We start from the raw sequence: 21666 nt of genomic DNA, 5'->3' as shown, positions 1-21666 counted from the left end.
TACATCTCACCATCTTACCTTCAATATATACTCTAGTGTCAGACATTTTGACCCTGGGATAGAAAGATACCAACTGTCCACTCCAACTATGCCTGTCATAATCAGATCTCTCCCCTCAACTCCTGCCGTTCCAGAGAAAACAGCTCTTTAATCCAGGCAGCATCCTGGTAAACTGCTTCTGTACCCTCTCCAATGCCTCAACATCCTCTCATAAGCGAGTGACCAGGACTGAATGCAAAACTCCAGAGGGGGCTGAACCAGAGTTTTATAAAGCCTCAACATAACTTTCTGGTTCTTGAACTCAATGCCTTAGCTAATAAAGATAAGCATGTATACCGTCTTATCAGCCACTTTCAGGGAGCTGTGGACATGGGTCCCAAGATCCCTCTGTACACCAAAATTGTTTAGGCCTTGCCGTTAACAATGTACTGTTGATCTCCCACATTGCAATACCACACATTTGGCAGGTTAAACAACTTCTATTTTTTCTGCCCATATCTACTGTGTTCTATATCCCACTGTATCATTTAGCAATTTTATACATTATCCACAATGTCAGCAATCTTTGTATCATTTCCCCCATCCACACCATTTATATAAGTTGCAAAACAACAAGAGTCCCAATACGGCTCCCTATGTAACACCATTTGTCACAGAACTCCAGCCAGAATAAGTCCCATTGTCTTCTCTGGCAAGCCAATTCAGAATCCAAATTGCCATGTCACTCTGATTCACTTCAGTCTTAATCTCCTGGATTAAGGACTTTGTCAAATGCCTTACCAATTTCCATGCAGATAACATTCACATTCTACCCTCAACAATGACCTTTGTCACCTCACAATCAGCAACAGGTTTATTATATTTTGTAAAGTTTGTTGTTTTGTGGCAAGGCGTAACAATTACAAACTAATACACAGTGCAAAAGGGGAATAACGAGGTAGTATTCATGGGTTCATGGATCATTCAGCAATCTGTTCCTAAAACATTCAGTGTGGGACTTCAGGCTTCTGTATCTCCCCCCGATGGTAGTGATGAGAAGAGGGCATGTCTCAGATGGTGAAGGTCCTTAATGATGGACAATGGGGAGGGAGGGTTGTACCCACGATGGAGCTGGCTGAGCAATCTACTGTACAATCCTCTGCAGACTCGTGCGATCGTGGGCATCAGAATCCGGCAGTGATGCAACTAGTCAGTATATTCTCCACCACACATCTGTGCAAATTTGCTGGAGTCTTTGGTGACAAATCTCCCCAAACTCCTAATGAAGTGGAATTGAATCAATGTGCTGGGCTCAAGCTAGACCTGAGATGTCACCACCCAGGAATCTGAAGCTGTTTGCCCATTCCACTGCTGACCCTCAATGAGGACTTGTGTGTGTTCTCCTGACTTCCCCTTCTTGAAGTCCGTAATTAATTCCTTGCTCTTGTTGACAATGAGTGAAGGAATATGGACATTGTGTAGGCAGGAGAGATTAATTTAATTAGTTTGACACAACACTGTGGTCTGAAGGTCTTGTTCCTATGCTGTACGTTTCCATGTTCTTTCTGTTCTACCAGTTATACCCTCAAAAAAAAAACTGCTTTTACATCCTTCATCATGAAGCCTAGCATTTTCGTGGCTGTCCATGCCCTGAACTCAGTGGGACTGGGATATTTTTGTCGTAATAGGAACATGGCCAAAGGAGGGGAAGGACTGAATGCTAGAGAGTACAGGTACTATACACAGGACAGAGGGGAAGGAAAGAGGAGGGTGAGGTGCATTTTAGATTAAGGGGAACATCAGGATAGGAGTGAGAGATGAAATCACTGGAGGATAATCCAATGAGGCTTTATGGTTGAAGCTGAGAAATAAGGAGGGAATCATTGGGGTTATACTTTTGGCCTCCAAGTAGTCAACAGGAATTAGAGGAACACGTGTGCAGGGAGATTGTGATTTGTAAGAATAAGATGATTTTCATAATAAGGAAGTTTAACTTTCCTAACATAGCCCAGAACTGCCATATTGTTAGGGGCTTAGATGGGATGGAATTTGTCAAATGCATTCAGGACAGTTTCCTCAGGCAATACATAGAGCATACAGCACTTTTCAGGCCCTGACATTGTGCCAGCATTTTAATCTAACCATTCCTTTGGACACAGGCCTCTATTCCTCTTTCATCCATGTGCCTATCCAATGACCCTAATGTATCTGCCTTGACCACTACCTCTGGCACCACATTTTACACACCTCCACTCCCAAAAAAAATCTACTTCTGACTTCCCACCTATACTTTCCTCCAAACACCTTAAAATTATGCCCCCTTGTATTAGCAAATTCTGTGCTAGGAAAAGTCTCTATCTATGCCTCTTATCATCTTGTACACTTCTATCAAGGCACCTTTCATCCTCCTTCTCTCCAAATAGAAAAGTGAAAAGCCCCAGCTTGCTCAACCTATCCTCATAAGACATCCTGGTAAATCTCCTCTGCACCCTCTCGAAAGCTTCCACATCCATATTTTACTTCTGGGGCACCAATTAAGGTGACTTGAAGTGGCAGCTTGTTGGAATATCACATATTCCCCTTTCAGCCTGCTAAGGCTGAGAACCACAACTGCATCTGAGGTCTGTATAGTTGGTAATGATGCTTTAATGTGATTAAACAATTGATCGCTGTTTAAGACCAACTGAAAGAGATCTGACTGTGGTCAGTGAACTGATCCCTTAAAACGTTGGCGGAAATTAGGTCATTGCAGTGGGCTAATTGTTCATTTAAAAAACAAGATTTTTGACTCCCAATACGGACTAGCTTGCCAGCAAATGTAGAGTGTCTAGTAGATAAAACTGAAGATCTCAGAGCTAGGAAACTGTATCAGATGGAACTGAATCACTTGGACAATACAAATACCTATGTCAGGATGCTATTAATTGACTATAGCTCCGTGTTTAACACCATCATTCCCACAGTTCTGATAATAAAGATACAGAACCCGGGCCTCTATACCTTCCTCTGTAACTGGATCCATGACTTCTTAACCAGAAGACCACAGTCCGTACTGATTAGTAATAACATCTCCACCTCACTGACAGTTAACACTGGCACACCTCAAGGATGGAGGTCTCACTAAGAGGATGGTGATGAAACACATCAATTCCTGCCAGAGAAGTGATTTGGATTCCAATTTGCCTCCCATCACAACAGGTCAAAAGCAGATGCAGTTTCACTCAATCCTGGAACATCTGGAGAGCAAAGGTGCATACATCAGGATGCTCTTCATTGACTACAGCTCGGCATAATATTATCACTCCCCCGAAACTAATTAAAAGATTTAAGTCCTAGGCCTCAATACCTTCCTGTACAACTGGATCCTCGATTTCCTCACTTGCAGATCCTACAAAGTCCATCAGCACAGTGCACCACAAGGCTGTGTGCATGGCCCCCTGCCCTACATGACTGTGAGACTTAAGCACAGCTTCAATGCCATATTACTGATGACACCACTGTCATAGGTCAAATCAAAAGTGGTGACGAATTAGCATGTAGAAAGGGAGATTGAAATCTGGCAGAGTGTTACCACAACAACAACCTCTCACTCAATGTCAGCAAGACAAAGGAGCTGATTACTGACTTCAGGAGGAGGCAACTGGAGGATCATGAGCCAGTCTTCATCGGGGTATCAGAGGTGGAGCCGGTCAGCAACTTTAAATTCCTCGGTGTTATTATTTCAGAGGATCTGCCCTGAGTCCAGTACATAAGTGCAATTACGAAGAAAGCACTACAGCACCTCCTCTTTCTTAGAAGTTTGCAAAGATTCAGCATAACATCTAAAACCTTGACAAACTTCTATAGGTGTGTGGCGGAGAGTTGCATCATGGCCTGGTATGGGAACACCAATGCCCTTGAATGAGAAAGTCTACAAAAAGTAGTGGATACAGCCCAGTTCATCACAGGTAAAACCCTCCCCATCATTGAGCCCATCTACATGGAGCAAAGTTGCAGGAAAGCATCATCCATCATCAAGGTCTCTCACCATCCAGGCCATGCTCTTTTCTTACTGTTGCCATCAGCAATATGGTACAGGAGCCCCAGGACTCACACCACTAGGTTCAGGAACAGTTATTACCCCTCAACCATCAGGCTCTTGAACCAAAGAGGCAACTTCAGTCAGCTTCACCTGCCCCATCATTAAAATGTTCCCACACCTATAGACTCACATTTGAGGCCTCTTCATCTCATGTTCTCAATATTCATTGCTTATTTTTATTATTATTATTATTATTATCTTTTTTCTTTCTTTTGTATTTGCTCAGTCTGTTGTCTTTTGCACGTTCGTTGTTTGTCCTGTTGTGTGTTGTCTTTCATTGATTCTATTGCGTTTTTTGTACCTACTGTGAATGCCCACAAGAAAATGAATCTCCATGTTGTATAAGATGACACGTATATACTTAGATAATAAATCTCTGCCTGAAGTGTCCACTGTTGATTCACTTCCATTTCGATAGATGCTGCCTGACCTGCTGAGATTCTCCAGCATTTTGTATGTGTTGCTATTATGACTTTGAAGTAATTATCCCCAAATTACTTCACACTGTCTGTCAAATGCATTAAGTCCCATGCCAGGACATCAGGTCCATCAGTTCCCTCCCTGGTTAGAAGAACATTCTTTGCTCCCACATCCAAGTGGGACTGAAAAGACGTTGCTAGAACATGTGGACGCTCCAGGAACCTAGGATACATCCCATTCCCCCCCCTTGACCAATAGCAACTTATGCAATCATCCATACCATTACTTCCCCTCCTCCATGACATTAACTTACTCCTCTGCATTTACAAGACATCTACCACTAGACTCCTGGAGATTTTCTTATTCATCCCTCATTCCCATTCTTCCAGTTCCTGAGCCACATTTATGGGTCTGCCCCAGGTGTTCTCACTTTGGAAAGCCTCCACTGCTCTTTACTGTTTTCCCAGATACTTACTTATCCTCATTCTGTGCTTGGGAACTGCCACCAGGAAGACCGACTGAGGGACTGGGTAGTAAATGGAGTCACACATTTCCTTCTGCCATTTATCCATTTACCTTCCCCTCATCCACTCCTCTGCAGATTCTCTCACCTGTCGCAGGAGCAGCAGCTGATTCTTGCTTTGTCAAGAGCGCTGGGAGCCAGGGACCTATCTTCTTTCCATGCCGTTCTATCAGAATGTTCACGAGCTCTTGTTGCGTGCTGCGCACCAGGTTTTGTCCTGGAAACACCTGGTGGGTGTTTAAGGTTTTGATGAGTTTGTTAGCTAGTTCAGTGGTGGGGACTACCCACTCTTTGAGGCCACGGTGACATTGGGATTTGCTCTCCGTGGCCTGGGTGGGAGAAGCTAAAATGGTGTGAGCATCCTCCACGACAGGCTGTAGTTTGGGTGTTAAGGAGTGTGCCTGCTGGACAGGAACTACTGCCTCTTTTGGAGCTGGGGTACAGCTCGTGACCTCCATTGCCTCCTCTGCCAATTTAGTAGTGGTGGACTCCTTGGCGATGGCTGGACTACAGTCTTTTGTCTGCTCCCTGTCCAAAAGCCTCTCAATATTGATAGATTTGACCTCCTTATTGAATATCCCCAGGTGATGGGTGAGTCTGCTTTGTGTAATAATCCAGCTGGGGTTTGGAGATGGTTTAGGAATGGAGGTCTCAGCTGCCCAAGAGCTGATGACACATTGACAGTGACACTTCTCGGCTGGAGGCATGTCCTGAAATGGGCGGCTTGCTTTGCATTTAAACAGCTTTTCAACAACCGCTTTGCCGAATTTTGCACGATTCAGCTCCCTCCTGGTCTTTCTGCGCTTAATTTTAATAACTGTCTTATGAGCTTCAGCTGTCTTCAGGGTGTCCTTTGTGACTTGTGAGTTCATGGCTGTGGGGAGGGGACAATTCCTTTCCTTTGGTCCACCCTGTACAGTCTGGAAGTAGCTGAGAATCCTCGTTCTGCTCCTCTTCAACTTACACTGGTGACTCATGATCACCATCGCTGTCTCATCACCTGAAATAACATATTTATAGTAAGTAGCAGAGTATAATGACTTATAGGAACAGGCTATCAGACCCACCCTGACAACTTCATGAAGCTGTTCAGCTCATTAGAAGCACAGGAGTAGACCCTTCAGCCTACAATGTCTGTTAGACATCACAGTCAAGTTTATTGTCACGCACAAGGACAGGTGATGACAGTGCAATGAAAAACTTACCTGTTGCAGCATCGCAGACACATGGCACCCCAACATTCACACGGTGTCCAAACAGTCACGCGGTGTCCAAACAGTCATGCGGCGTCCAAACATTCACGCGGTGTCCAAACAGTCACGCGGCGTCCAAACAGTCACGCGGCGTCCAAACAGTCACGCGGCGTCCAAACAGTCACGCGGCGTCCATTCACGCGGTGTCCAAACAGTCACGCGGTGTCCAAACATTCACGCGGTGTCCAAACAGTCATGCGGCGTCCAAACATTCACACGGTGTCCAAACAGTCACGCGGTGTCCAAACAGTCATGCGGCGTCCAAACAGTCACGCGGTGTCCAAACAGTCACGCGGCATCCAAACATTCACGCGGTGTCCAAACAGTCACGCGGTGTCCAAACATTCACACGGTGTCCAAACAGTCATGCGGCGTCCAAACATTCACACGGTGTCCAAACAGTCACGCGGCGTCCAAACATTCACGCGGTGTCCAAACAGTCATGCGGCGTCCAAACATTCACACGGTGTCCAAACATTAACAAGAGAAACAAAGAAGTTAAATTTAAATCTTAACACAATTTTTTCAAGACAGAACATACTTTGTAATTAGCACAAAAAAGAGTTATTTTAGTGCAAGGTGATCAGTGTTGCTGAACTCTAGTGATTAGGGTTTTGCTGGTTGGTTCAAATACTGTACAGAACACAGAACAATACAGTACAGTACAGTACAGCACAGGAACAGCCACAATGTTCTGCCAAACCCAATAAATTAGTGATCAATGGCCAACTAAACTAATCCCTTGCACCTATGCATGTCCATCTCCATCCATTTTCCACACACGTATAGTTAAAGGTAGGTAGCTATTCCGCAACCTGATGGTGGGGACTTCAGTACATCCTGCCCGATGGGAGCTGAGGAAAGATGGTGGGAATCTTTGATAACGGAAATTGCCTTCTTGAGGTGGTGCAACCTGTAGATACTGCGGATGGTGGGGAGAGATGTGCCTGTCATGTGTAGTGCAGAGTCAAAAACTCTCTGCAGTTTCTGCTTGCACATTTGAATTGCCACTGCACGATGCACCCAGATATAACACTCGCAACAATACATCTGTGGAAGTTTGTCAGTGTTTGGTGACAAGTCAAACATTCTTAACCTGCAGAAAAAGTAAAGACACTGGTAAGCCTCCTTGTGGTTGCAGCTACAGTGCCTATAAAAAGTATTCACCCCTTTGAAGCTTTCATGTTTATAACATTGAATCACAGTGGATTTAATTTGGCTCTTTTGACACTGTTCAACAGAAAAAGACTCTCCATGTCAAAGTGAAAACAAATTTCTACAAATTGGTCAAAATTTATTACAATTATTAAACAGAAAATGATTGATTGCACAATCACTCACCCCCTTCAAGTCAGTATTTAGTAGATGCACCTTTGGCAGCAATTACAGTCTTGAGTCTGGGTAGATAGGTCTCTATCAGCTTTGCACATCTGGACACTGCAATTTTTCCCCATTCTTCTTTACAAAACCGCTCAAGCTCTGTCAGATTGACATAGGGATTGTGAGTGAACAGCCATTTTCAAATCCAGCCACAGATTGGATTGAAGTCTGGACTCTGACTTGGCCACTCCCAGACATTAACTTAGTTGCTTTTAAACCATTCCTGCCTAGCTTTGTCTTTATGCCTGCGGTCATTGACTTGCTGGAAAACAAGAATGGCTTGTTTTTCAAAACTGCAGTTCTCTTGCAGACTGCATCAGGATTCCCCAGTATTTTGCTACATTCATTTTACCCTCTACCTTCACAAGCCTTCCAGGGCCTGCTGCAATGAATCATCCCCACAGCATGATGCAGCCGCCACAATGGTAGGGATGGTGTGTTTTTCATGATGTGTTTGGCTTAGACCAAACATAGCGTTTAGTCTGATGGCCAAAAAGCTCAATTTTAGTTTCATATGACCGTAGAACCTTCTTCCAGCTGACTTCAGAGTCTCCCACATGCCTCTGGCAAACTCTAGTTGAGATTTCTGAGTGTTTTTCAAGTGGCTTTCTCTTTGCCACTCTCCCATAAAGCTGCGACTAGTGAAGCACCCGAGCAACAGTTGTATGCACAGTCTGTCCCATCTCAACCACTGAAGCTTGCAACTCCTCCAGAGATGTCATGGGTCTCTTGTGGCCTCCCTCACTAGTCCCCTTCTTGCACAGTCACTCAGTTTTTGAGGATGGCCTGCTCTAGGTAGATTTACAGCTGTGCCATATTCTTTCCATTTCTTGATGACTGATTTAACTGTACTCTAAGGGAATTTGGTGACTTGAAATATTTTTTCTTGTATCTATCTCGGGACTTGTGCTTTTCAACAAATTTTTTTTGCAGAGTTGCTTGGAGTGTTCTTTTGTCTTCATGGTGTAGTTTTTGCCAGGATACTGACTCACCAGTAGTTGGACCTTCCAGATACAGGTCTATTTTTACTACAACCCTAACTACACACTGGTGATCTCCATTTAACTAATTATGTGACTTCTAAAACCAATTGGCTGCACCAGTGATGATTTGGTGCGTCATATTAAAGGGGGTGAATACTTATGCAGTTAATGATTTTGTATTTTATTTTTGTAATTAATTTAGATCACTTTGCAGAGATGTTTTCACTTTGATAGAAATCAGTCTTTTTCTGTTGAGCAGTGTCAAAAAAGCCAAATTAAATCCAATGCGCTTCAATGTTGTAAAATAATAAAACCTGAAATCTTCCAAAGGGGGTGAATACTTTTTATAAGCACTGTATGTGTTGGGCCCAGGACAGGTTGTGTGATATGTTAGCACCCAGGAATTTAAAGCTGCTGACTTTCTAATATCATGTCATATTAAACAAAATATTCTCTGTCTCTACATGATCCATATCTAGCCATTCCCTGAACATACATGTGTCTATCTGAAAGCCTTTTGAAGTGTCTCTATTGTATCTGCTTCCACCATCACCTCTTTTGGCAGCTCATTCCAGGCACCCATCTCTCTGTGTAAAAAAAACCTGTTGCACACATCCCCTTTAAACCATAAACCATAGAACATTACAGCACAGAAACAGGCCTTTTGGCCCTTCTTGGCTGTGCCAAACCATTTTTCTGCCTAGTCCCGCTGACCTGCACCTGGGCCATATCCCTCCATACACCTCTCATCCATGTACCTGTCCAAGCTTTTCTTAAATGTCAAAAGTAAGCCCGCATTCACCACTTCATCTGGCAGCTCATTTCACACTCCCACCACTCTCTGTGTGAAGAAGCCCCCCCCCTAATGTTCCCTTTAAACTTTTCTCCCTTCACCCTTAACCCATGATCTCTGGTTTTTTTCTCCCCTGGCCTCAGTGGAAAAAGCCTGCTTGCATTCACTCTATCTATACCCATCATAATTTTATACACCTCTATCAAATCACCCCTCATTCTTTTACGCTCCAGGGAATAAAGTCCTAACCTATTCAACCTTTCTCTGTAACTCATTTTCTCAAGTTCCGGCAACATCCTTGTAAACCTTCTCTGCACTCTTTCAACCTTATTAATATTCTTCCTATAATTAGGTGACCAAAATTGCACACAATACTCCAAATTCGGTCCTACCAATGTCTTATACAACCTCACCATTACATTCCAACTCTTATACTCAATACTTTGATTTATAAAGGCCAATGTACCAAAAGCTCTCTTTACAACCCTATCTACTTGTGACGCCACTTTTAGGGGAATTATGTATCTGCATTCCTCGGTGTCCTACCATTTACCTTGTATGTTCTACCTTGGTTTGACTTTCCGTAGTGCAATACATCACACTTGTCTGCATTAAACTCCATCTGCCATTTTTCTGCTCATTCCTCCAACTGGTCCAAATCCCTCTGCAAGCTTTGAAAACCTTCCTCACTGTCCACTACACCTCCAATCTTTCTATCATCAGCAAATTTGCCACATTATCATCCAGATCATTGATATAGATGACAAATAACAATGGACCCAGCTCTGATCCCTGTGGCACACCACTAGTCACAGGCCTCCACTCAGAGTAGCAATCCTCCACTCCCACTCTCTGGCTTCTTCCATTGAGCCAATGCCTAATCCAATTTACTACCTCTCCTTGTGTACCTAGCGACTGAATCTTCCTAACTAACATCCCCAGCAGGACCTTGTCAAAGGCCTTACTGAAGTCTATGTATACAACATCCACTGCCTTCCCTTCATCCACTTTCCTGTTAACTTGCTCGAAAAACTCTAATAGATTGGTTAAACCTTCATCTTGAATGCACATTGTCTAGTATTTGAGATTTCAACCCTGGGGGAAAAAAACTCTGACCATGTACCCTATCTATGCCTCTCATAATTTTACATACATCTATTGGTTCTTCCCCCAGCCTCCACTGCTTGGGAGAAAACAACCCAAGTTTGTCTAACCTTGTAGCTCAAACTCTCTAATCCAGTGACATCCTGCTGGTGAACCTCCATTGTACCTTCTCTGAAGCCTCCATATCCTTCCTGTAAAGGGCTAACCTGAATTACCCACAGCTCTCGGGGGGGGGGGGGGGGGGCTCCTTAATTAACCTTAATTTATCAATGCAAGTCAGGCAGATTAAAGAACCAAGCTCCCTAGAGCATTTGGGGCAGAGGGGAGATCTGATGGGAGTTTTTTTTTAAATTACAGCGAAACATAGATAGGGTAGAAAGACAGACTCTTTTCCTCAGAGAAGAAATGTCAAACACTAGAGGACATGCTTTTAAGGTTAGAGGGGCAAACTTTTTAATGTAATGAGTGGTAGGTACTTGGAAAGGACTTTCAGGGGTAATAGTAAAGGCAGGCAGTTCCGTGGAGTTTAATAGAGATACTGTACAAGAGATTACATTTCAAAACCTCAGACTTTACTAGCCCTGATGAAGGGTCTCAGCCCAAAACATCAACTGTTTATTTGCCTCTACAGATACTGCTTGACTGGCTGAGCTCCTCCAGTAATTTGTGTGTGTTCTCAAGACATCAGGACTAGTAGAGTTTGGGGTTCTTCTTCTTCTTCTATTTCCGGCAGTTTAGACGCATCTAGGCACTAGTACTGCCCTCCAACTCAAATTCTCAAATATAAGCTAGTCGCATGTAGAAACAGAATAATAAACTTTTCAATCAGATAGTGGTTCTCATGGTGGCCAAACAAAGATTTAATAGAAAAACAAAATACATTTAAGTCAGACAGCCTCTTGAACAATATTCTTCTTTCAATTTTATATTGATTACAACTCAGCAAAACATGCTGAACTGTCTCTGGACTACCACAGTCACATAATCCAGTTGGGTGTTTTCCTATTATCTTTAAGTAATAGTTTAGCCCACAATGCCCCAACCTAAGTCTTGTTAATTTAACTGTATCTCTATGATTTAAAGAGTAACAGTCTGAGACCTTTTTAACTAGAGGGTGACTAGAAAAGAACTGCCCTCCCTTTTTCCAATCCTATTGCCAATTCTTCTCTATGCCATTTAAAAAAAATTCTCAATTCTGCTCTGCCTAGGGGTACTTTAATTCCTACTTGCCCACTCTGTACGAAAGACTTTGCAATGCCATTCACAATTTCATTTCCCTCCACCCCAGCATGCCCAGCTATCCATGTAAATCTGACTTCACAACCCATCTTTCCTACTCTAAACAAAACAAAGAGAATCTCAATAACTATGTCAGGATAAGCTTTTGATTTATTCCCTTTTATAGTCTCTACGGCAGCAGCAGAATCCGGACAGATGATAACCCTGCATGGTCAAGCGTCTTCTATCCACCATAAGGCCCAGAGGATTGCTAATAATTCTGCTGCAAAGACAGAAACACCATCTGAAACCCAGTGACCAATCTCAGCTCCAAGTTGAGACACATACACCCCAAATCCTGCCTTACTGCTGTCTGGGTCTACTGAGCGATCAGTAAAAATCTTCAGATAAGATCTCCATTTATTATTTAAATATTCATTTACAATCAATGCCGTTGAAATTACTCTGCTTCCTTGAAGTTAGAAAAGGAGAAATAGGTCTTCTTCTGGTTCTGGCAAAAGCCAAAAAGGAACAGGTGGCAAGCAAATTTGGTCAGCTATGTCTTCCTCAATCAGTTTCAATTTCACAGCCCAGATATTAACCAAATCTAAAAATGAATACCTTTTAATTTTACTTTGGCGCTCAGACATCTCCTGCAAAAGACATTTTGATGGACAGCTGTGATTGAAGCCATTTAGTTTTGCTCAAAACTGCAGCCCAACTCAACTCGTCTTAAATGTAGAGGCGTTGCTCCCATCTCTACACATAATGCAGGGACTGATGTTGTTCTGAAAGCTCCACAACAGAGTCTAAATGCTTTGGACTGCACAGTGTCTAATTTTTCAAGCACTGCCGTAGCAGCGGAACCATAAGCGGTACAACCATAATCAATTACTGATCTAATCATAGCTAGATATATTAAGTACATAGTTTCCCGTCCTGCTCCCCAGTCACATCCAGCAATACTTCTCATAACATTTAAAACTTTCTCACACTTTCCAATTGTTTTATCTATATGAACCCTCCAAGTAAATCTTTCATCAAACCAGACACCTAAAAACTTGAATACCTTGACTCTTTCTAATGGAGAATCATATAGACACAATTCACAATCAGAAATCCTTCTTCTAAAGCCAAAAATCATATATTTGGACTTAGAAGCAGAAATCCTGAAACCCCATTTGTTTGCCCAGTTTTCAACTGATCTTAAAGTCTTTTGTACCTGCTTTAATATATAGTTGATGTTTCTTCCTCTTTTCTAGATTGCACAATCATCTGCAAACAACGATTTGCCAAATCCTGTTCCTACCTGCTCAAAGATATCATTCATCATGACATTAAAAAGAACTGAACTAATGACGCTTCCTTGAGGGGTACTGATAAAGTTTTGAGGGAATTGGGGAGTCCCAGATTCCTGTAAATAATGGTTAAGGTTGAGCCTGTGTATTCTGGTTTGAGAATGGCTGCAGTTTGAGCAGCTGTTGTCTCCTGACTTTTCACACCTTTTGATTTTGTGTTTAGATTTCAACTTTGGGTTAAGTACCGACTATGTCTGTAACCGCAGTATGTTTGAATAATGTCTCACAACTGCTTCTTTGAGTGAAAATAAGGATTATAAATTTACAAAACCCACAAGAAGATGTCTCCTAACTTTTCATACCTTTTGGTTTCACAAAAAGTGGAGATAAGGCAGGACATTCTTTACATTCCTTTCTTAATTTTGGTGAAGTCTCTTATCTAAGGCTATGTCCACACCACACTGGATAAATCCGTAACTGAAGCTTTTTCTCTTCGTTTTTACCCTCCGTCCACACTAAAATGGCATTTTTGTCCCCCGAAACCAGAGATTTTCAGAAATGCTCTCCAGGGTGTGTAATTTTGAAAACACCGGATTGGCCAGAGCAGCGTGGACAGGGTAATCAGAGAAATCTGAAAACACTGTCATGACGTGCCGGAACAGATGGTGATGGCAACATACCATTTCATTGTTTTCTTGAATGCAGCCCAACAATTTCAGAACAGATGGCAATGAGACTGAAGTCAGAAGAGTTAGAAATGTACTCACCAAATACTTTGACCCATAACTTTTACAAAGCACTGTTGTTAAAGCTAATAGGCCGAAATGAACTAGGACCAGACACATCTTTGCCTGGCTTTAAACGGAACTACCACTGCATGCTTCCATTCTACTGGTAATTTCCCTTCTTTCCACACTGATTTAAATAAAGCTAGCATTTCTATTAATACAGAGTCATCTAAATGCTTAAGCAATTCATAACATAGTCCATCCCTACCAGGAGAAGTGTTTGAACCTGACTTGGCAGCTTCCTGCAATTCCTGAAGGGAGAAAAACAAATTCATGGAGCTGTTATCATCCAAGCTCTCGTCCAATTCCCAACTTTCCTTTAACATAATTTCCTTTCTCAAATCACCTGACTCTCCAGAACTGTGTAACACTTGGAACACCTCTACAACCATATCAGCCTTCTCCTTGTTGGTTACAGCTTCAATATCTCCTTCCAGCAAAGCTGGGATAGATGGTTTTCTATATATCCCTGACATTCTGTGAATGATCATCTGCTTTATAGATGTCTCAGGGCCCAGGGTTTCACAAAACTTCTCCAACTATCCCTCTTTGCATTTTTAATTACTCTCCTTGCTACTTCTCTTTCCTTTTTATACTCCACAGCATTATCTAACACTGGGTACTTTCTTTTTTTTTTGTAATTTATTTTTTTATTGAAGTTCATCAAACAAACATTTCCATAAGATGTATTTCAGACATTGTACATATATATCATATAATCATATATATCACAAATCTCCACAAAGTATTTATCTGGGGTATACACTTATAGAAAAGAGTGGAAAGAAAAAACAAGCAAAAGGAAAGAACTATGTACAAGTAGGGAGTGATTTTTTTTTAACAACATCTTCTTTGATTTGTGAGAATAAAATCAGGCCCATGAGGCATTATGTAGTTAAACCATTTTTTCCAGTATGAATCAAATTGTTCCAGCTTATGATTAACAGATGCTGTTATCTTCTCCATTTTGTAAATGTCCATTGTAATTTCCATCCATGTATTTAAGGTTGGGCTCTCCTGTGATAACCATTTCCTAGTAAGAGTCTTTTTACCAGCTACCAACAGGATATTCATTAAATATTTATCTCTTTTCAACCATTCTTGAGGTATATATCCAAAATATATGGTCTTATTCTCCAAGGGTATTTCACATTTAAAGATGTCTTGTAGGGCATTGCGTATCCCCCTCCAACAGTTTTTGATAACAGGGCAGTCCCAAAAAATATGATAATGATTTGCATTTTGATTTTCACAATTTCTCCAGCAAACAGGGAGGTTACTATCATGATGGGATTTCTGAGAGGGTGTAATAAAATATCTCATCAAGTTTTTCCATCCAAACTCCCTCCATTTCTGTGAACTGGTACACTTCCCTTGATACCTCCATATTGTTGTCCATTCTTCCTCAGATATAATTATCCCTCCTTCCTTCTCCCATTTTGTTTTAATGTATGAAGTCGAATGTGTTTTAAGATTTGACAGCCCCTTATACATGCTTGAAATGATTCTACTACCATTACCATTACATGCTTTTCTAAATAGCTCTATCAAGCATGAAAACTTGCCTTGGTTACATTCTTAAGCGTCTTAATAACATATTGTCGCATCTGTAAATACCGATAAAAATCTTGTTTTTCTAATAAGTGTTTCTCTTTAAGCATTTCAAAACTGAACAGTGTTCCTTCTTTCGTTATGTTGCAAAGAACTGTTATTCCTTTAGCTGTCCAGTCCTTAAATCTAGCATCCAATTTATTTGGTGTAAAATCCGTGTCATATGCACACTATTTAAGAATTGCAATATCTTCCTCTAGATTATATTCTTTTATAGTAGTTTTCCATATTTTAAGAGTCAATTTCACCCATGGGTTATCAGTAGTATTTATGTACCTTTGCAGGTTGTTATCAGCCAAGATTGCTTGTATGGGGATGGGAAGTACCCGCTCCTCAATGTTTTTCCATTGAGTGTCATATGATGGGTTGCACCAACATATCACAGCTTTCAACTGTGCTGCAAAATAATAATCTCTAAGAGAAGGCAAGCCCCATCCCCCCCTTTTCCTTTGCTAATTGTAAAGTTTTGAGACGAACTCTAGGCCTTTTACCCTGCCAACTATACCTTGATAGCATCTTGTTACATTCATTGAATTGATTTTGATTAATCTCTATTGGTAGGGTTTGAAAGAGATATAACAGTTTGGGCAGTATATTCATTTTAATAGACTCAATCCTTGAACTGAGACTGAAAAAAGGAAACAGGTTCCATCTTGCCACATCTTCCTTAATTTTTTTATATAAAAGATGATAATTACATTGTGATAATTTTGCCAAATTTTTTGGCATAATGATGCCCAAATATTTGAAAGACTCTGTGTGCCATGCCCAGGGGTATCGACTTTCAATTTCTCTTGGTGGGCTATAGTAATATGAAAGTAATTGGGTTTTATCTATGTTGATCTTGTATCCTGATAATTGACCATATTGTTCAAAGGATTTAGGCATCAATTTGGGCAAAGAGTATGTTGGTAGCCCTAGATAGATCAAAATGTCATCCACATAACAAGCCAATTTATGCTCTGTCCCTTTAATAGTGATTCCCCTGATATCTTCATTTTGTCTGATGTATTGAGCTAATGGTTCCAGATTTAATGCGAAGAGTAGTGGTGACCATGCACAACCCTGTCTCGTGCCCCTTTCTAGGGTAAGACTATTTGATAAATATCCATTGATTTTAATCCTAGCAGTAGGATTGTCTTATAGTGTCTGTATAGTTTTAATAATTGTGTCTTGGAAACCAAATCTATGTAAAACTTTGTAAAGAAAATTCCAATTAACCGAATCAAATGCTTTTTCAGCATCCACGCTTATCACTATTGCTTCGATTTTATTTTTTTGTATATGATCCATAATGTGAAGTGTCCTTCATATATTGTCTTGTGTCTGGCGTTGTCGTATAAACCCTGTCTGATCATTACGTATCAGTATGGGTAGAAACTCCTCTAATCGTTTGGCCATGATGGAGGTAAATAACCTATAATCTACATTAAGAACGGATATTGGTCTAAATGACCCGCATTCCATTTTACCCTTGCCTTTTTTTTGGTATAGCTGAGATTATTGCTTCCTTCCAACTGGGTGGCATTTGTGCCTTTTTTAGAGCCCAGTTTAGTGTTGGGGAGTAAAACAGGAATTAACTCACTTTTAAATTCTTTGTACCACTCTACCGTATACCCATCTGATCCTGGTGACTTGCTTAATTTAAGCCTACTAATTGCAGCTTTTAATTCAACTTCAGTTATGTCAGCAGTCATCGTTCTATTTTGTTCTTCGCTTAAAGTGGGTTACTCTAGAGAATTCAAGAAGGTGTCAATTTGGGTTATGCTCCCCCCTGGAACTTTGGAATATAGAGTTCTGTAAAACACTTCAAAAGCTTCTTGAATTTCACTTAGCTTATTATTTATGATTTTCATTCTTGGGTCCCTAATTCTATGAATTGTATTTTCTGCTATCTTTTTTTTCAGTTTCCACACCAGTATTTTCATTGATTTCGATCCACTTTCATCATGTCTCTGTTTCAGAAACATTAAGTTTTTCCTGATTTCTTGCGTAGCCAAATTATTTATTTCATTCCCAATTCTTTTAATTTCCCCTAATGTATCCTGTGCCAAATTCAATTGTGTTTTTTCTCTAGTTCCTTCAGCCTATTTTGTAATTCCTCTAATGTTTTATTCCTTACTTTTTTCTTATATGAAGATATCACTATAATTTTCCCTCTTAAGACTGCCTTCAGAGTATCCCATAAAATGGGAAGTGAAACCTCTCCATTATCATTAAATTCTAAGTAGAGACCAATTTCTTTTTTAATTTGTTCCTTAAAGTACAGATCATTGAGTAGACTTGAATTTAGTTTCCAAATAGTATTCTTTGGTTGTAGGTTAAAATCAACAGATAAATATATAGGTGCATGGTCACTTACATCTGTTGTCCCAATTCCACAGGTGTTTATTTTGTCTTTGTCTTTTCCAAATGTTATGAAATAGTCTATTCTTGTATATACAGAATGGGGAGCAGAATAATGAGTGTAATCCCTTCTGTCAGGGAAAAGGTCCCTCCATATATCAATTAAACCAACATCCTCAAAAAGTGTATTAACTTTCTTATGTAAAGATTTTGTTTCATAGGTTTTTCTATTGGAAGAGTCTAAGTTTGGTTGTAATTGTAAATTTAAGTCTCCCCCACATATCAGGAGACCTTCTGTTTCCGTTACCATAATATCAGTAATTTTCTGAAAGAAACCAATATCACTTCCCAGGGGTGCGTATATATTCAATAGAGTAACTGAATTGCCATCTATATTCCCCCTTACCAGAATATATCTGCCCTCTTTATCTCCCATTTTGAATACTTTTTCAAAATTTAGCTTACTTGAGATAAGAATAGCAATTCCTCTAGTTGGAAGAACATCACCTGCAAAAACCAGGACAGGAGAATCCCAATCACCTCCTTTTCTCAATTTCAATCACTTAGCTTCAATCACTCGACCACCTTTAATATTATCCAAAATTTCCTTTTCAGTTATGCCAGACCAAATACCATACACTACCCCCCTAACTCCCTTCCTTTCTTTCGGAGTAATACACTCCACTTTCACAACCAATTCTCTCACCGTTTTAGCACTGTTATGTTGATCAACATCTTTGCAACAAATTTTCAGCAATCCATTATACAAAATCTTGGCCCGGAATCCTTTACCTATTTGGTTCTCTAATGCTGCTGCCACTTTCAAAGGATTAAGGGCTCTAAATCCTCCTTCCCCTTCCTTCTGACCTTTAATTTTATACACAACTACAAATTCCTCCAAGACACCCATTTTCCTCAATTTGTTGTCCCCTTTTGCATCACGATGCACCTCTTTTTTGGCTACCCTTACTTCTAGAGTATTCTGCAGTCTCCCACCCTCCTCCTTCAATCTCAACCCTCCCTCCCCCCTTTGCAGCCATAGGCTACAAGCTAACCCTTTCAAACTACTAGGCTGAATAAAGGGGAAGAAAACAAATTAATAGATTACGTAAAATTAAACAAACTGGCCAACCAAAAGTAAGGGAAACCACCACTGATCAAACATAAAAAACCCCAGCCCTGAACCTCTCTCTCCTAAGTGGAGGTCTGTCGGAGACGGCTCCCTCAGTTTGGGGTTTTTAAATAGACACCTGCATATGAAGGGAATGGTGGGATATTGGTGATACACAGAAGGAGGCTATTTAGTATAATTGTCATTAAGATTGGTACAACATCAAGGACTGAATGGTCTCTCTAGTGCTGTACTGTTCTATGCATCTTGTTAGCTGTTTACTCACTCTGTCTCACTCATACCCCTTGGCTTCAGTGTTCCTGAGTATTTGTATTAGGAAGTCTGTCATTCAATGTGACTGTCATTCAATGAGAATCCTAGCAGCGGGAGACTGGAAAGAGTGAAAATCAAGAATGATTCTGGGAAAACCCAGAGAGCCAACATGAGTTGCCCAGGTGAAAAAAGGGAGGTGGGAACTTCATCTTTGCTTGAATAAGAAAGCTCGCAGAGTCGTAGAGTAAACAGGCCATTTGGCCCAATTCATCATGCCAACCCAAGGATCCACCTAAGCTAGTCCCACTTGGCCTCATTTGGCCTACATCTTTCTGAACCTTTCTTATTCAGGTACTTATCCCAATGTCCTAAATGTTGTAATGAAGTCAGAGGTGTTTATGGTGCTGGTCTGCACCTTAGGAACAAGCTTGTTGTCATCTACCAGAGTTTCCTATGGGAATCAGTACAGTGCAAAACAGAAGCAGGCAATCTAGCCTTTTGGTTCCACGTTTGTTCCCAGGGGAGCAACTTCATCAGTCCCATCACACTCTCCTATTATTCTGTAGCTCTACAACTTCATTCTCTCTCACAGCTCTACCTGGGACAAAAAAGTGGAGCATGTTCTCTCCATAAACTCTATCTGCACTTCTTGCTGCCTCAGTAAAGCAGCCAGCATAATCAAAGACCTCACCCACCCTGGACATTCTCTCTTCTCCTCTCTTTCATCTGGCAGGAGATTCCAAAACCTGAAAGAACATACCACCAGGCACAAAGGCAGATTCTATTCAACAGCTCCTGAGTATGATAAGACAGACTCTTGACCTCATGGTCTACTTTGTCATGGCAACACAGAAGCAGAATTAGGCCATTCAGCCCATCAAGTCTGCTCTGCCATTCCATCACGGCTGATCCTGGATTCCACTCAACCCCATACACCTGTCCTCTTGCCATATAATTTGATGCCCTGACCGATCAGGAAATGATCAAGTTCCACCTTATATATACCCACGGACTTGGCAGGGCATTCCACAGATTCAACTCTCTCTATCCAAAAAAAATTCGTCCTTACCTCTGTTCTAAAAGGTCGCCCCTCAATTTTGAGGCTGTGCCCTCGAGTGCTAGATCTTATTGTCCGCCCGTGCTGCACTTTCTCTGTAACTGTAACACTTTATTCTGCATCTGTTATTATTTTCTCTTGTACTTGCTTAATGCACTGACGTGCATTGCATGCAAAACAAAGTTTGTTCACTGGTAATGTTACAATGAAAAATCAATTTTCTATTGACGGTAGTTAGCCCTCCTTAGAGTAATTTGCCATTAGCCAACACCAGGTGGCAATCTAGAGCGGGTAAAACAACCTACCGGCACATTTCCAGGATCCGAGGAAGATCTCGAAGAATGTTCAAGCTTTGCACTGGCTTAGATCAGGTTTGAACAGAGTGATACGGATGGGGTAGATCAGGAGGAGAGAGAAAAAGGACCTAAAAATGTGCAGTTTAGCAGACGTTGGAGAAGTCCTTGTGTACGGCATTGGGTTGAACACTTTCTGGGTGAATGTGAGGTGCTATGGTATGTTATTTTCACAAAATGAACTCTTCCCTCACCGTTCCACACTCTCTCTAGTCTTTATTTCTACATGCTCTCCACCTCGCTCCATTTCTAACCGTCCCTTCGCATGTTCGTCACTCATTTCACTTATAACCCCTCTCACTCATCTGCAGAGAACTTTTAAAAATTATATTAATGCAGGAGTAGTGTAAGCGAGTGAAGGCGAAAAACTACTGGAGGAACTCGGCGAGTTGATAGAATCTGCGGGAGGAAGGGAATTGTCGACGTCTCAGATCTAAGCTCTGCATTGGCACTGGGGGTGGAAAGGTGAGCTGGCCAGCACAGAGAGGAGGAGGATGGATGTGGCAAGAAAGGATTCCGAGGTGATTGCTGGACCGAGGAGGGGGTGTAACGTGACAAGCAGGCAGTGCCAGGTAGGGGTAAGTGAGTCGCAGTAGAATTGAGAGAGTGGCAGATGGAGGCGGGCAAAAACCGAGGGGGGGGGGAATGATGGAGCAGGATGGGAGGAAGAGAGAGTAAAGACGAAACACGTTGGTTTCCACCCAAAACATCAAAAAATTATTTCCTTCCACAGATACTGCTCAATTTATGAGTTCCTCCAACAGGTTGGGTGTTGCTTCAGATTCCGGCTCCGTAGTCTCTCGTGTCTCGCTCCATGGTAAATGGGAGTTCGAAGGTTACCATGGACTCAATGGGCAGAAGGGCCTGTTCGTGTGCACCGTTACTCCACACCCCTTCATGACACTAGGACCAAACAGCATCCCTCTCTCTCCATCCCATTCCGTTCCAACTCTCCCACCTTTCATCCCTCCCTACCCTCACTCACTCTATTCCAACACTCTCTCTATCCTTCTAACCGTTGTCACTCACCACGCTAACGACGTCTCACCGGTAACCGTCGCGACTCGACCCCCAATTAACCCCCGCCCCCACCGC

At 41.6% G+C, this 21666-nt stretch overlaps 1 protein-coding gene across 4 annotated transcripts in view; it reads right to left on the bottom strand.

Annotated features, from left to right (window-relative positions):
* The window catches only part of LOC140738178 (uncharacterized), a 22950-nt gene extending 1292 nt beyond the window's left edge, over positions 1-21658 (bottom strand). Inside the window, exons 1-2 of one of the 4 annotated variants that reach the window (XM_073065478.1) lie at positions 21601-21658; positions 5092-6003 (exon numbers count right to left, since the gene is read on the bottom strand). In XM_073065478.1, coding sequence (XP_072921579.1) covers positions 5092-5989 — 898 coding nt within the window. In that variant the 5' untranslated portion in view covers positions 5990-6003; positions 21601-21658. Of the gene's footprint in view, positions 1-5091; positions 6004-7597; positions 7757-20523; positions 20772-21600 lie in introns of those variants that run through there. The other 3 variants (XM_073065558.1, XM_073065316.1, XM_073065401.1) reach the window with 3 other exon arrangements.
* Positions 21659-21666: the final 8 nt, after the last annotated feature.

Source organism: Hemitrygon akajei, chromosome 1 (genome assembly GCF_048418815.1).
Source record: "Hemitrygon akajei chromosome 1, sHemAka1.3, whole genome shotgun sequence".
Lineage (NCBI taxonomy): Eukaryota > Metazoa > Chordata > Chondrichthyes > Myliobatiformes > Dasyatidae > Hemitrygon > Hemitrygon akajei.
This window is presented reverse-complemented; position numbering and strand designations above follow the sequence as displayed.